This window comes from Squalius cephalus (assembly GCF_949319135.1).
Source record: "Squalius cephalus genome assembly, chromosome: 9".
Taxonomy (NCBI): Eukaryota; Metazoa; Chordata; class Actinopteri; order Cypriniformes; family Leuciscidae; genus Squalius; species Squalius cephalus.
The window spans coordinates 21,647,867-21,663,485 of NC_137130.1; the positions used below are offsets into that span (position 1 = coordinate 21,647,867).

Below are 15,619 nucleotides of genomic sequence, written 5' to 3' on the forward strand. Positions count from 1 at the left end.
TTGCTGGCCTCCCAGTAAGAAACCTCTCTTTAGTCCGACTCCTTACATGGATTTTTATTTTTATTTTTTTTATTGAGCTTTTTTGGTTACACTTTATTTAAAGTGTCCATGTTACAGTGTAATTATATACTTAAGTAAAGTAATAATAATAATTAACTATGCTCATTTACTATAGTAACTACATATAACGTGCAATAGGGACACTGTAAAATAACTGTTACAGGTTAATCTTGTTTTTTGTTATTATCCTGTAAAAACATCTAAAATCCTTAAACCAGGTTACATTTACAATGCTGTTGTTACATTTACAAACATGTTTTCATAGAATGTGTTGTGTTTTTCTTGTTTTAAGCATTTCATAGCTAATGTAACAAAAATACGTTTTCTTAATTTGGATTTTTTAAAGAACACAACAGCCTCTGTGAATTAATTTGCGGAGAAATTCAACTTTATAGACTTTAGTTAGGCAGGTACAAATGACACATGAACTTATAAAAACATTAGCATGATGTTTCTTCAGGATTGTAAAAGCACAAAGCAATGGAGTCTGTTATAACAGTTGAAAAACGATGGTTTTGTTTCATGTGATTGTAAGAACGGCTCTTTCACGTTTCCTCCTCTTTCTCCTCTTCTCTATAAAACGCTCTGTGGCATCAGCAAAGAACATCACGTCCTCTTTGCTCTCCATCTCACGCTGCAGGAACTGAAGACCGGCGCTGTTGAAACCCAGGACATCCTGAAAACACGGACAAGCAAGAACACACATGCTAACACAATCTGAGAGGTGTCAGGGTACTGTTCACTGGCACTGAAAGCAGGACTCACCCTGATCTCTCGCACTCTAGAGATCGTGTTGGCCCGTAACTCGTCAATGACTGACAGCAGCATCTGATTACTGGTGATCTGACCAAAATTTACTCTAGGATAATGGTAAATGAGAGAACTGTTAGTCAGGAGCAAAATCACATGGGCCTAGGAAAAATGTTAATTGAGAGGACAAATCAACTTGAATAAATGTAAATGAAATTTAAATAAACAGTAATATCTACAGATGAGTACCTGAGCAGGAAGAAGAGGCAGCGGCACACTAGCTCCACCTCCAGGCCCTGCTGTACGTAACCGTTGAAGAGCTGCAGCAGGTCCGGGACATAGGGAAACGGCAGCACCAGCAGAGACAACTCCAGCTCACTATCAACACAGAGAGAGAGAGAGAGAGAGAGAGAGAGAGAGAGAGAGAGAGAGAGAGAGAGAGAGAGAGAGAGAGAGAGAGAGAGAGAGAGAGAGAGAGAATAACAGACTGACCCATAAAACATAACGGTACATAACAGATGGAAAAATGCATGTGTTTTGCGTTAGAGTGCTTTTGACTGGGCTGATGAAGACCTCTTACCTGGACCGAACCTTCTTCATCACTTCCAGAACATATCGAGAGGGCTGCAGATATAAACGGAAATCATGGAAAATATGAAATATGAGTGATGAATCTTGCATTTTAAGAACATTTTCAATTTAAAAATACATACTATGATGTATTATTAAAAAGAATCCACTGATATCAAAATCATGTTGTTAAAATGATGTTATGGTCAATAACCGATAAATTTATAATATTAAAATTAAAAAAGTAAAACATCTAATTTTATTTGCTGCAAGTGAATTCAGACATCACAACATCAAACAGTGTTATCCGAGATATATACCTTTAAAAACAATAATATCGACTATTATCAAAATGTATGCATATATATTTTGCACCTCTTATTATTAACCAAATATGACAACCAAACAAAACACACACTCACAGAGATATTTCCAAAAGCCACAAGGATGGGGTTCATTTTAGGGGGTGGTAACTGCAAAAAAGCAACAAAGTGCATCATTAGATTAACATCCATATTTTATGATACTTTCAAGTTCCAGTCTTAATTATGTGCAGAATAAAAGAGAACTTATATCCAATATTTAGTTTAATCTCTTAATGGAATCGGAGTGTGCTTTTCTCTAGAAAACATCATACCTCCCTCCCTGCTGCTTCACAAGCGTCTCTGTGCTCCTCCAGCTTTTTACTTTCCTCTCTATAGAGCTCAACGGCCTCCATTATTCGCTCAGCCTATAGAAACAGAACACGAGTGTCATTTCTCCATTACTGTATTTAAAGGAGAGCAGCTCTTTATATGTACAGTTCTGCAGACTCACAGCTTTCACTGTCTCGATGGTCTTCTTCCCAGCAGGCTCTGCTTCTCCTTTAGTCTCTCCAGGAACCTGCGAGATACACAAGGAAACACTGAGACCCGGCAGACACTTAGGAGACATAACTGATCTCTAGGAGAACCACTTACCACGGGTTCACCACCTTTAGCCAACGACTCCTCATATTCTGCTTCCCTCTCCTGAGGAGAAAAATAGTAGACAAGTCAGCTAATATATTCTAATGTTATGTACAGAGTTTATTTTTTTACAGATGTACTTTTAAATGCTGATATACTTGGGTTTTTGGGAGAATGAAAATACCAATAAAGTTTCTTCTGCTGTGCAGTAACCATACAATTGTTTTAGAAGAACCAGTCAGCATTTTACAGCATTATAGGTGCACCCCCTCTGTAAAAGCGGCTCCAAATTATATTTTAAATACTACATATATCTATAAATTAGCATGTAGCAATATCTATTTTTAAAAATCTAGTGATCTACACCAAGTTTGGGTCTTTAGTCTCTTATCCTCACCAAAGCTGCATTTATTTGATCAAAAAAAATTAAAATACAGTACAAACAGTAATAATATGAAATATTATTAGTTTAAAACAACTTTCTATTTTAATATATTTTAAAATGTAATTTATTCCTGTGATGCAAAGCTGAATTTTCAGTAGCAGTTACTCCAGTCTAATATGCTGATTTGGTGCTCAAGAGTCCTTTCTTATTATGTTGAAAACAATGCTTAATATTTTTGAAATTTTTGATGAATAGAAAGTTCAAAAGAACAAAGTTTATTTGAAATAGAAATCTTTTGTAACATTATAAACATCTTTACTGTAATTTTTTGAGCAATTTAATGCATCCTTGCTGATTTAACAAATCATCAATTTCTGTCCGAAAAATCTTACTGACTCATTTAAAAATGCTAATTCAATTTTTAGGTCTTGATGGACCCAAGTCAAAAGATAATATTATTCTTCACAAATGAATAATACATCTGGAATCAAATTATGTAACCCTAAAGTTATAAACAAGATTAAAATCAGTAAAACATAAAAAATATAACTTGCTTGAAGTTTTTGTAAAATAGCTGAAAATATTTTGCACACTTATGAAAAGCCACTGCATATCAGAAGCATTCTATATTAATGCACTTGAAGCTGACAGAAGTCTACCAGAGCTGTGAAGGTAGATCTTAAGATCATTATTTAATTCAGTGTGACATTTTGCTGAAAAACCAAGCACTTACCATTTCCTTCTCCTCCTCCAGGATGATGGGCTCCCTCGTTCTCTCCCACAGCCTGATGGACTTATCATGAGATGAGGAGACGATGTGGTCTCCATTGGGGCTGATGGCCAAGCACCAGACCTCACGATGATGACCCTGAGGAACATATACAGGGGGTCACGGGTATGAGAGGCTCCGTAATAATACAACAGTTCCAATACATCTTTGTCTGTGATTACATTGATTAGGGCTTAAGCAAAAGCAGACTGCGGCTTACGTAATGCAATCAGCCTCTGCTGCATATTGAGCGGACTCTTATTATAACTCTAATCCTTTCAATATAACAGCTACTTCCACCTCAGCGACCTTTGGAAAACTCATTTCGGCTATGGAAAAATGCCTATTGAACGCCGTCCAACTATCAGAGAAGGTCACCTCCAATGTCTGGATGTGCTCAAACTTGTCAGCGTCCCACTGCTTGATCCTTCTGTCCTTTCCCGCGGTGAAGAACAGATGGGTTTTAGGGACAAACTGAAGAAACATGACACTATAGAAGAAAAAAACAACAGGGAAAAAACAGTGGATGACAAATAATGACCATCTGGGCTGATGTCATCCTGAGACTACAGCTCACAATCGCTGGAGAGTCGTCAACAGCATAGGTAGGTGACACCTGACCGAACACTGAAATCACTGTACTTGTCATCAACCGGTATCATAACTTTCACTAATATAACTGAAAACCGTATAGGTAATGTGACAGGGAACAGACTGTGCCAGCAATGTGTCACTATACGAGCTGCAGAGTTTTTATTACCTGTCGTCATGTGCAAACATAGAGCGATGACAGTCTCCGAAATCCAAACCCCAGATCTTCACGTTTCTGTCTGCTGAGCCAGTGGCTATTAAAGCGCTGTCCTGCAAAACACGCACAGCAAGCCACAAACAACATTTGAGCACAATTACGCCATCCGTCAAAATGACTTGCGGGATGTGTAGTGTTAAGTCAGTCCACTCACATGAGAAATGTCCAGGCACAGAACGGGCAGCTTGTGTCCATACAGCGACAGGAAGAACTAGAAGAAGTTGAGACAGAGGGCAAATATCTTATTAAGCACAGCTCACATCCTTTCACTGTCTCGCTGTCCCGTTGTTTTGGTTAGAGTTGCTGAACAGTATGCATAATTACATCATATTACATTAGTGGCCTTTGGTTAGTTTATATTGTGCTGACATTTCTAAGACACTGTGGCCCCATTTAGCGGTTGGTATTATGAGTGTAGAATTGGAATTCAATTGCCTTTACTGAAAATAAAAGTTGAATTGAATTGACAGGAAGTGGAATTTACTGAATTGCAATTTCACAGGTAATGACAATGACATGTCCTGACTCTGAAATTAAAATCATTTTACTAAATATTTTATTTATGAGATATAAATTCAAATGAAAAGACATTTTCTGCCACGAGTATAAGCATAGATGAATGAGGTAGTGGGTATAAAGCAATCATTTACTTTGAAAAAACAATACAGAAAAGTTTTTAGAAAATAATTGCTATATTAATAATTATTTTATAGAAGAGTGTAATATAATAAATAAATAAATATTAAATAAAATTGTATCTATCCATCTGTTAATTTATCTATTCTTCCATCTATCCGTCCATCCATTTATCCATCAGGCCTATAAAAGCTTTTAAAATACGTTTTAAAACCATCAACATTCAGTGATGCATCATTGAGAGCACAAACACATGAACTGAGATCAGTTAATGCAGGTGCTTAAATAAAATTACAATCAAATGCCAAGCATTCGACTTGAAGCATCTCCTATTCTCGTGTTTTAGGAGATTGAAATTTAACTATATTTTGGAGGAATTTTTTTTTTCCACCACTTGATCAAAATGACATAGTGGGTGATGTAAGAGGCCATCAAATCAGAGACCCTTTCGTCCATGTAATCCAATCACAAGTAGCTCTGGAAATGCATTTGAGACATACAGTATGTTGTTACTAGGTGTAAATGGCAGTCTATCTCAGCTAACGTGGTGAGATCCCCCGAGGTGGATGTTAATATAGTGTCAGTATCTTTACTGGTGGTGAAATGTAATCCCACAGTAAATGTAATTCAAGTTTAACAGCAGTCTTTTGTTGGATACCATTCAATTGTACGAATTTAACACAAGAGATGCCACGTTTTGCTGTGAAGTATTGTAATGCTATACCGGTGTTCTTGTGGTTTACCTTTAGTGTGTCCGTGTAAAAGATCTTGACCGTACAGTCGAGAAGAGAGACAGCCAGCAGTCTCTGGTCAGGACTGTAGCGCACACACAGCACGTCCTCATCTAACTGCAGGGTGCGCGTATGCTTCACCGTCAGTTTCCTGTGGATTACACAAAGCAATAATATATTAAAGCCAAGAAGAGAAACTTGGACGAGAGCTGTGATTTGTGATCACAGATAATAAACTCACTTGCTCATTCCTGAGTCCTGATCCTTTATGAGCTCAAAGTCCCAGAATTTCACAGTCTTGTCAGCACCCCCAGTTACAATCCCTCTCTGTATAAACACACACAAACCAATTGAAAAAAGCAGAATATGTTCACATAAAGCTGAAATCCTCAGGAAGTCACTGTGGTGTTTAATAGGGATTAGAAGTTAGTCCATTGAGAGATCGATATTATACCTGGTCTGGAGAGAGACACATGGACCAAAGAGCTCCATCATGAGCGTCAGTCGTCTCTAGAAGGCTTCCTGAAGCCAGGTCGAAAATCTGAATCTTCCCGCTCTGACAGAAGACAAATAAGGAAGAAAAAAGGAATAAGCCACACAAGAAAAATTACAAATTACAAAAGAACTAGTTTTTGTAATAAAGGTCAGTATATACTGACTAAATGTTTTGCAGCAGAAAATTCAGGATCTTGTCTTAAAGGAATAGAAAATAACTAATTGTTTAAACTATAAAACATTGCTTCCGACCAACTGTCATGCGTGCGTTCGCTTGTCAGTGACAATGACTTCCAACCTGGCACAATGTTTTTACATACCAAGTTTGTTACTGATAAAATAAAATAACTACATTAAAATAATAAAATAAAATAAAAACATTAACTAATATTAAACAAACAAATAGAACAAAATATTAATATATATCAAAAATTGGCCAAAATAACGGTTGAATAAGTGTGTAAAGATATACAGTTAAAAACTAGTTTAATATCAGTGTTCCTCACAAAACAAAGCTAGGATACGGCTTCTGAAAACTTGTAATGTAGGGCACAAGTCGTATGAAATACTTTACAGGGTTTTTTTTGTGTGCTTTTTTTTTTGGAACTTTTTTGTAAGAAAAAGAGCAGCTCAGATAGTCTGCAAAACATCTCCTTTTGTGTTCCACAGAAGTTATGTCATGCAGGTTTGTAATGAAGTTTTAATGTAATGACAGAATTGTAACTTTCATTGATTGGCGTTAGTGAAGTAAATAGTTAAATACCTTCGTTCCTAAGATAATCTGTCTGTCTCCAGGAACAAATAACGAGCAGAGAGCATATTCACATCCCATGGTACGAATGACCTGTAAGGTGGACCTGACAGAAGAAGATACTTCTGGTTAAGATTTTTGTCAAAATCTATAAACCTATGCAAAAATGTAAAATATTTGACTTCATCACCTGTTCCACACTTTGACGGTCTCTCCAGAGGCGGAGAGGACGGCTATGTTATCTGAGCTGAAGGCCAGCGTTCTGACATCTGTACGATGACCACTCAGTGTGAGCCGAGAGGTTTTGGTGCCAGTAGGACTCTTCTCTTTGGTCTTAAGCGTATATGTCTCCACTGTGTTATTCTGCAGAAGAAGAGCAACCTTCATCTCTCCATTAGGAACCATAAGACAGTCCATTGATCTGCAGATGAAAAAAACATTACTATTATTACTTTATAACACGTACAAAGTGCAACTATGCTTGCATCTAGGAGTACTCTCTGACCTGATCTTGGAAGACGCTTTTATGTTTGCCAGTTTTTGGATCTCATCACTCAACTTTCTCTCCACTACAGGCTTAGGTACATCCTCTTCTTCTTCTTCTTGAGAGCTGCAGAACATAACAGTTAATCAAAATACTATTCTTTAATTATTGGTAATGTATTAGGCAGAACTGAAGAAGAACTCAGTGACACCTTCACATTTCAGTCTCACATACTTTGCTTTTTTCTTGGCTTTCTTTAGTTTTCTCTCCATTTTTTTCTTGACCTGCTCCTCTGTTAGTACAGTAAAGACTTCAAGTGTAGCATCCAGGCCCTGTTGAGATTTAAAAAAAAGTTATCATATGATACAGACTCAGGCCTTTATACAGGCCAATACATTTTCATTTTAAAAATCTTTTTCTCTCCATTTTGGTCCTCCGCCCACACTGAGACGACGTTTTATTCCTGCAAAAACAGAGCTTTTTGGAAACACTTTCCCAAGTGGATAAATTTGAAAATGCCGTTTTCTTATTGTAGTGTGGACTGTGAAAATATTAGGAGGTATTTGAAAACAATGAGGCATGTTTAGTCATGTGACGCATATTGAACCGATATATGTGCCTATTATGTGCTAATCACTTTCACACTGTTGCTAAAGGTGTTACTTTGTACACTCTTCATATCACAGTCCTGCAAAGATGACAGAAAATTTACTCGCAATTGCTGTCCTGCAGCAAAACAAGTGTTTTAGACCAAACATATAATGGTGAATGGTGAGATATTGGCTAAATAAAATGATCCTGCCTGAAGAATAGCGTGTTTATGTCTGCTCTGTCTGTATCATCTCAGTGAGCTTTTATGAGGGTTTACGCATGAGCTATAAGGCAAAATTAGCGTTTGATGTTTCAGTGTGGATGAGAAACTTTTGGAAAATGCTTGAAAATGCTAGTGTGGACAGAGAGCATTTTGGAACAAAAACGCCGTTATAAAATGTATCCGGATTAATGTAGACGTAGCCTCAATTCCTCATCGCTGAATATCTGTAAAGCTTTCCTACCTATAAACTACTCATACTCTGAAGAAGTTAAGCTACATTGCAAGCTGCTAACAAAACAGCAAACTAGATCTTCATATCTATCTTGATAATATCTCCATCTATAAATATAACACTACAAGATGTTAATTTAATTTTACGAATAGCTGTTATTATCTGGCACATAAATAATAAGCAACTCAATTAGGGTTATAGCAACAACTTAAATAGGTGAATTTACACTATAAACTAGAAACACCCTAATCTACAGCAGAATTAAAACATTTCTCCACAAAAAAAGACGCAAATGCTGCACAGGGCCCTGTGCGCAGAGACTCAAATGAGTCACTGAAATATATTATGAATAGATTTATTTACGCACAATCCAAACAAGCATATTCACTAAAATAATCAAGACATCCCAGCACTACATATGAATCTGTGAATAACTTCTGTTTAAAAAAACTGATTCATGTGAGAGTTTGAATAGAACTAGAACTATAGAATGTAAATGTTTGCCTAATTATTGCGTAGCTGTGAAATTTACTATGAAATATACTTACATGGCATGCTAGCACATTAGCCTTGGCATCTGTGACCAAGGATACAACCCTGTCTCTGGCTTCCCTCAGAATAGAACCGACTTTCTTACAGCTGACTATCCGCTGTAGACAGAAAGCAGATATTTGGTAAACATATGAAAGAAACCCTTTTAAACTATGTCATGTCAAGTCACTGGCATCCACTGAATACATGAACTGAATAGAAGAAACGGGATAGAAGAAATATTACTTCTTCTGGCTCTTCATCAAGTCCTTCCTCATCTTCCTCCTCATCCATAAGAGGAGTTCTGACTTTCTTTTCCTGTGGTTCCCCCACTTCTTTACACTGTGAAGACACTTTTGATGTTATTCAGAATGCATTAAAATTAGATCAGAGTCAATTCTCTACACCAGACAAAAGATCACATTCAAGACTGTAATTCAGCCTACATACACTGTAACCCAGCATGAGTGATATCTCTTTACCTCTTCGATGTACTGAATGTCCCAGGCTCTGAGCTCACTGTCAGCAGACCCTGTAAGCAACCTATTCTCCTGATTCAACAGGACCATTCCCCAAACCTACAGAGATCGGACAAGGTTGCACTGTATTACAACACTAACAGACAGTGTTGGAGATTTATTCTCCAAAAGTGAAGTAAGAAAACACCTTATGAGCAATTACACCGGTTTTATGTCCCTATAGGATTCCAAAGCGGCTAAAAGGTTAATTTAGTGTGTTGTGTTAATTATTTCAGAAATATTGAGAAAGTCTCAACAGTGTACAGTGATCTTAATTACCTCACTGCGATGTCCCACCATGGTCTTGAAACAATGCTGTGTGTCCAAGTCCCACCACTTTACAAAACTGTCCTTGGAGCTAAGGAAACATGACACACACACAGAATCAGATCAGGAGCTACACCAGCTCATTACTGCGTCTCTGCCCTGAGACCGATCCAGACACTTTAGTAACAATCATTCATTCAGCATGAAGTAGTCTCAGAAAACAAAGCAGTAGGCTATTAAAATGTTTATTTTCCAGAAAATAGTTGCACCGGGTCAAAATTGTTGAGGGGGGAAAAAAAACACAGATAAGTTAAATCAACATATAAGTAAGCAATAAGGTACTATTAGATAAGGTACAGTAGATAAAATGCTATGTCTACTGTAAATGCAGGTACACTCGTTTACTCGATCTCTCACAATACCCTACTCTATCCACCTTATTCCTGATGAGGTTACTGTGTTTTGAATTATGGATGGCACTTCCGGTTTGGGGAACTTCCATTCAAAAACACTGAAACGAATCATTTCTAATCATAAGGTTGCCCTATAAATAAAGCTGATCCGTCAGTTTGACTCAATGAGCTATCAGTTTTCTTTCATGTTTTATTTAAGAATAACATGAGAATAACGTAACACTCCAGGGCTCCAAACTGCGACTAAAATGGTCGCATTTGCGACCAAAAATATTTATTTGCGAGTGAAATTTCTGCCAAGGTCGCCATTGGCGACAATACAAATTTACTCCCTTTGATTGTAAAATTTGCATCCTACGTGCATGTTTTATAACCAGTAGCCTATCGTAGGGGTGTGCGATATGACGATTTTTGATCATGGACGATTAAAATGTCTCCACGATCTGCTTTTGAAGAAATATCGTAGAATCGTGCATTCTAGTTGCTGTTCTGGCGCCTCTGTCCCAACATACTGAACAACGCGACGTATATTCACATGAAATGTTAACGCAGCGGAACGGGACACTGCAGTTCACAAAAGTTATTAATTTGCATGTGCTTTAATGCCTTGTCGGTTAAACATTTAATTCGCGTGCTGATGCGCTGTTCTAACGTGTGCGTTTCTCAGCGCGTACATGTGAAGCTCACATGCACTAAAAGCCTGTCTACCAGCGCCTGGATACTGGACTAAGTTATCTTTCGAGTCTTATTGTGCTAATACTGTTAAATACACACAAGGTTTACATAAACAAAGTCGGTTATGTCTAAAGTGAAAGCAAACTTGAGAAAATTGAGAGAAAATCTGCTTGTCAATTGCGTGTACATTAGACGTGTCGCGCTCAGCTCTTAAAGAGACAGTAGCAATAGTAAACACGCTGCCGCTTGTCCTTAAAGGGATAGTTCACCCAAAAATAAAAATTATCTCATTATTTACGCACTCTAATGTTGTTCCAAAACTGTATTAATTTCCTTCTAATATTTTCTAATATTAATAATTTGAAGAATGTGGGTAACCAAACAGTAGCTGGTCCCCATTGACTTCCAACGGAGAAAAATATACTATGGAAGTCACTAGGGACATCAACTGTTTGGTTACCCACATTCGTCCAAATAACTTTTATTTTCAACAGAAGAAAAAAAAAATATTCAAGTTTAAAACAACTTGAGAGAGTAAATTATGACAATTTGAATTTTTAGAACTATCCCTTTAATGTTAATGAAACAACAAAATGCAAAGAGAAAATTACTCACTGCTCTTGACTGATAACTTTAATAGTAGCTTTGATAAGTATCAATTTATAATTTATACAGTGAAGTCTATGTTTTGTTTTATTTTCATATTTGTTAATTTAATTACTTTCTTCAATGCTACTGTTAAATACACCTACTGTAGCTGAAAACAAAACAGTCTTTATTTCATTTGTATATTAAGTTGTGTATGTGTAATGTTTATCTTTGATCTGAATATTTAATAACAAAGAAAATAATGACTACATTTTTTATCTTCGCCCCTTTCTGCCATTCTTTTTTATTTTATATTTTGTTACCTAAGGCTTTGTGTTTAAAATATGGACATTAGTTTGGCTGTAATGCTCAGTCACAAAATAGTAAAACCAACATAAAAAAGAATCGTGATAAAATCGTGAATTGTGATTTTCCTGAAAAAAATCGTGATATGATATTTTTGCCATATCGCCCACCCCTAGCCTATCGCTTCATTTGTTTTGTTAACGTCATGAAATGAGATGCTTTGCGTGAACGTTTCACTGAGTGAAAGCGCCAAAATATGAACTTATGAAATAGTTCATAAGTCGGAAGTGACATTCAGTTACCAAATAAGCTCCAGTTCCCAGAACATTCACAAGATGAAAATGCTGAAACTGTAAGAAGAGGAGAGACATGCACACAACAGGGTGACTAAAAGTAAGTGCATTGTTATGTGGCTCTTAAAAAAAAAATTTGGCGCCTGTTTTTTTCCCCTATAGGAGCCATTGGCTCCTTAATTGATTTTTTTGTTTGGAGCCCTGCACTCGGTATTTTAACGTGACATGTTATAACAAGAATATCTATGGCAAGAGCTCTTTTCAGTCACTGCATTCTTTTCCACATGATAATTTTCTTTTTTCCTTTTGCATTCCGCTGTAATAGTATGAAAAAGGTCAACATATACTGCACATTTGTGGTCTGTTCTCCCGATTTAATTTATGATATATCCCATTAATAATTCACTGGAATGCACAAAGAATCTCTTTTTTTCTCCCCAAATCCTCACGTCTCTTTCCAGGTTTGTTTTCACAGGTAAATACAATTTATTATCTGTCAAAATGACTGAAATCACTTTGAAATACTATCATGTAATGCTGAAGTAATTAAAAAAAAAATGTTTTTTATTAAGGCAACGTATGTTACATAATACAGATTACCACAGTGATATTTAACATCCTATTTTGCTGTGGAAAGATTCACGCTTTCGGGGTTATTCATGGTCTGTTGAAAGTACCTTGTTGATGCTTTTACACTTTAAATGTCCTTTTAATTTTCAATGGTTGAAGGATGAGTAGAATAATGTAATGTCATTGTACACAGTTTAAAAATATATATTATTGCGTCAATAGAGCTAGTCACGGAAGTTACACCCATAATTCGCGCAAAGCGGCATGGGGCGTAGGAATAATGTGGGTAAGCTTCAATGAACAATATCAATGAGAACATATGTTTACGTTGCTAAGAGTGGTTGCTAGGGGTGTTGTGTAGCGTACATCGAAACGTTGGGTGAAGCGGTCATAGCCGTCTTTTATCGTGAATAAAACACAGCTATTGACCAATCAGAATCAAGGACTGGAACTAACCGTTTTATAAGCCATATTTTGTTATTACATTTAAGAATAATGTAAAATATTGGTATATAAAACAAAACATTTACAAATATTATAAACACCATAAATGTTTTTAGTTCCCCTCACTCCACAACAAATCCTTTAAATTTCACAGTATTTATTTTGAAATGTAGTGATATAAGTATATATTCATTATAAAAAACTTTTATTATAAATGCAAAGCATTACATTCACTAATCTGAAACTATAGGTGTGTGTGAATTGGTAAATGTGCTATAGCTCTGTTTTGCAGGTCAAGGTTAATTGATATAATAATATATATAACATTCATGTCCATCACACATTAATATAAAGTTGCAAGTATTTTCAAGTGTTGAATTCATTCAAATGAAATGTAAAGGCTGATTATGATTTACCTTGTAATCAGCAGATTTTTGTTCTCCAAGAACAAAACTTGTGTGACTGCATCTTTGTGTCCTTTGAGTCTGTACAGACCGCACTCATTGATGATATCCCACACAATCACATCTGTGTCCTGCAACACAACAACATAGAAAATGACTTTAGTTCATGCAAAAATGTATATGGTCAACAACCAAAAATTGTAGTCTTACTCTTGAGCCGGTGACAAGACGAGCACCCAGTGCATCATATTTAATGACTGAGACAGCTGATTTGTGTCCACTGAAGGAGATGTTGCTTTCACCGTTCAGCAGACTAAAGATGCGCACACCTCCATCCTCATAACCCACCGCTATGTGGACACCATCAGGAGAGGGACACAAGTACGTCACCTCATGCTTTTTACCTTCAAGTATAAGAACCTGAGAAATTAAAGGGGAGAGAGGGTGAGTACAACATTCAGAAGTTTATATAAACTGATAAGTCAATGTACTAACTGATCTTTTAAAACATACCTTCTCAGCTTTGCGGACATCCCATATGAAGACATGTTCACAGGCTCCCACAGCGACATATCGACCTTTCTCACCCCCCTTGAGGGTCACAAACACGATGTTGGCCTTCTGACTGCCAATCACCCCGAATACAGCACTCGCCACATAGCGCAAGTACTGCTTAGTTAAACCCATGGCAGACCAGAGGCTGTAGACACAAAATAACAGTAGGGGATTCGGGTGAGATTGGTCACTACCTTAATCTAGCAAACTGTGCACAATTTGTCATGAAACACATAGAAAAGGTCCGTCATACTGCAGCTGCATATCAAATTAAAATTTCTACATGGCAGGATAAATTAGTTTTATATCAAAGCAAATACAATTCATAATTGTTTGCTAATGTACGTGATGAATCAGTAATGTATAAATGTAATAAATCTGTAACATATAAAAACATTTACATTATTTGTCTCAATATTAGCCAAGCCATGGATTTTCCCCCAAAATGGTAGGCCTAGTATGTGTATCAGATGCTTCTCCTCCAAATACTATTATATTAAGCTTGTTGAACAATTGTATTATTATATTGAACTTGTGGTGGCCAAAATAAATGTTTAGATTTCTATGTTGTAATAACATAGCAAATAATTGCTAAGCGAGCTCATTGTTTATGCCTAAAATGAATACATGTTAACTGACTGCATGAGTTATATTATCTTTTAACAGTTTGAAATACGGACGTTACTTGGACACAGTCACCTCTGATAACTAATCATCCTAAATTGTAATGTAAAAACATGCATTTTCTGGCTTTGAACCCGCGTATTGTGAAAAGCGCCATACAAATAATTATACATTTATATGAAATTGAAATGTTCAATGAAACGGCTTACCCATAACATGGGGAAAGTGCCCCTTCACTACTTTAATTAAATCATATTTTTCATCTCGATGGCAGCATACATTAGTTTGTCCTTATATCAACAGAGCTTGTTCAATGGTTTGGATCTTCGGCTGCACCAAATGGCTCATGCGCCATCAAAAAGCTGGGATTGCCAGTTATAAAGTAAATTAATTACACTAATAATCTATAAACTGAAGAAAGCTTAAAAGTGAGCAACTAAACTGAAACACCACGTTTTCATGCGACGACGAACACAGTCGACAACGTGAACCACATGCAGTTCGTTCAATATATGCAGATATTCTATGCTGATATTAGAAAGTTACAAAATAAGCCACTGTGTATATAAAATGTACTTACATGCTATATCAATTAGATGTCCTTTATGAAAATATTACTTCTGTGGATGTGGAGAACATGCTTCCAGTCGCAAGTGTGACATCCAGTAAAGACAAAAGCGATAGATTACCGAGCAGAACTACGATGTCACTTCACAAAATGTTTCAGGAATTTACGTTTTTATGGACATTTATGTCATACTAAAATATATTCATAAATTAAATAAGTTCTAATCATTATTTCCACACCTTATGTGTTTTATTTGTTTAATGTTCTTCTTATGAATTATGTGCACATTATCGATTACTTCGGTCTGTGAAGTCATGTTGCAGTCCATGAGGCGTACCAATGTGATTATAATAAAAAAATAAAAATAAAAATTGTTTATTCATTATACTTTATTATGCTTATTTTCATTTTGCGATGACAGTAGAACGTCG

General features: G+C 36.3%; 1 protein-coding gene across 1 annotated transcript; it reads right to left on the minus strand.

The window, feature by feature from the left end:
• Nucleotides 1-426: 426 nt before the first annotated feature.
• On the minus strand, nt 427-15,293 carry wdr3 (WD repeat domain 3). The gene is made up of 27 exons (XM_079881549.1): nt 15,201-15,293; nt 13,955-14,141; nt 13,652-13,861; nt 13,454-13,572; nt 9,761-9,839; nt 9,446-9,541; nt 9,210-9,305; nt 8,981-9,082; nt 7,621-7,718; nt 7,408-7,512; nt 7,093-7,323; nt 6,915-7,008; nt 6,111-6,212; nt 5,898-5,983; nt 5,669-5,807; nt 4,444-4,500; nt 4,242-4,342; nt 3,860-3,971; nt 3,446-3,580; nt 2,340-2,390; nt 2,197-2,262; nt 2,018-2,110; nt 1,803-1,853; nt 1,391-1,434; nt 1,060-1,188; nt 826-919; nt 427-736 (listed from the first exon to the last, which is right to left on the minus strand). Exons 2-27 carry the CDS (start codon nt 14,126-14,128, stop codon nt 581-583), a joined length of 2,820 nt encoding a protein of 939 aa, XP_079737675.1. The 5' UTR covers nt 14,129-14,141; nt 15,201-15,293; the 3' UTR covers nt 427-580.
• Between the last annotated feature and the right edge of the window lie 326 nt (nt 15,294-15,619).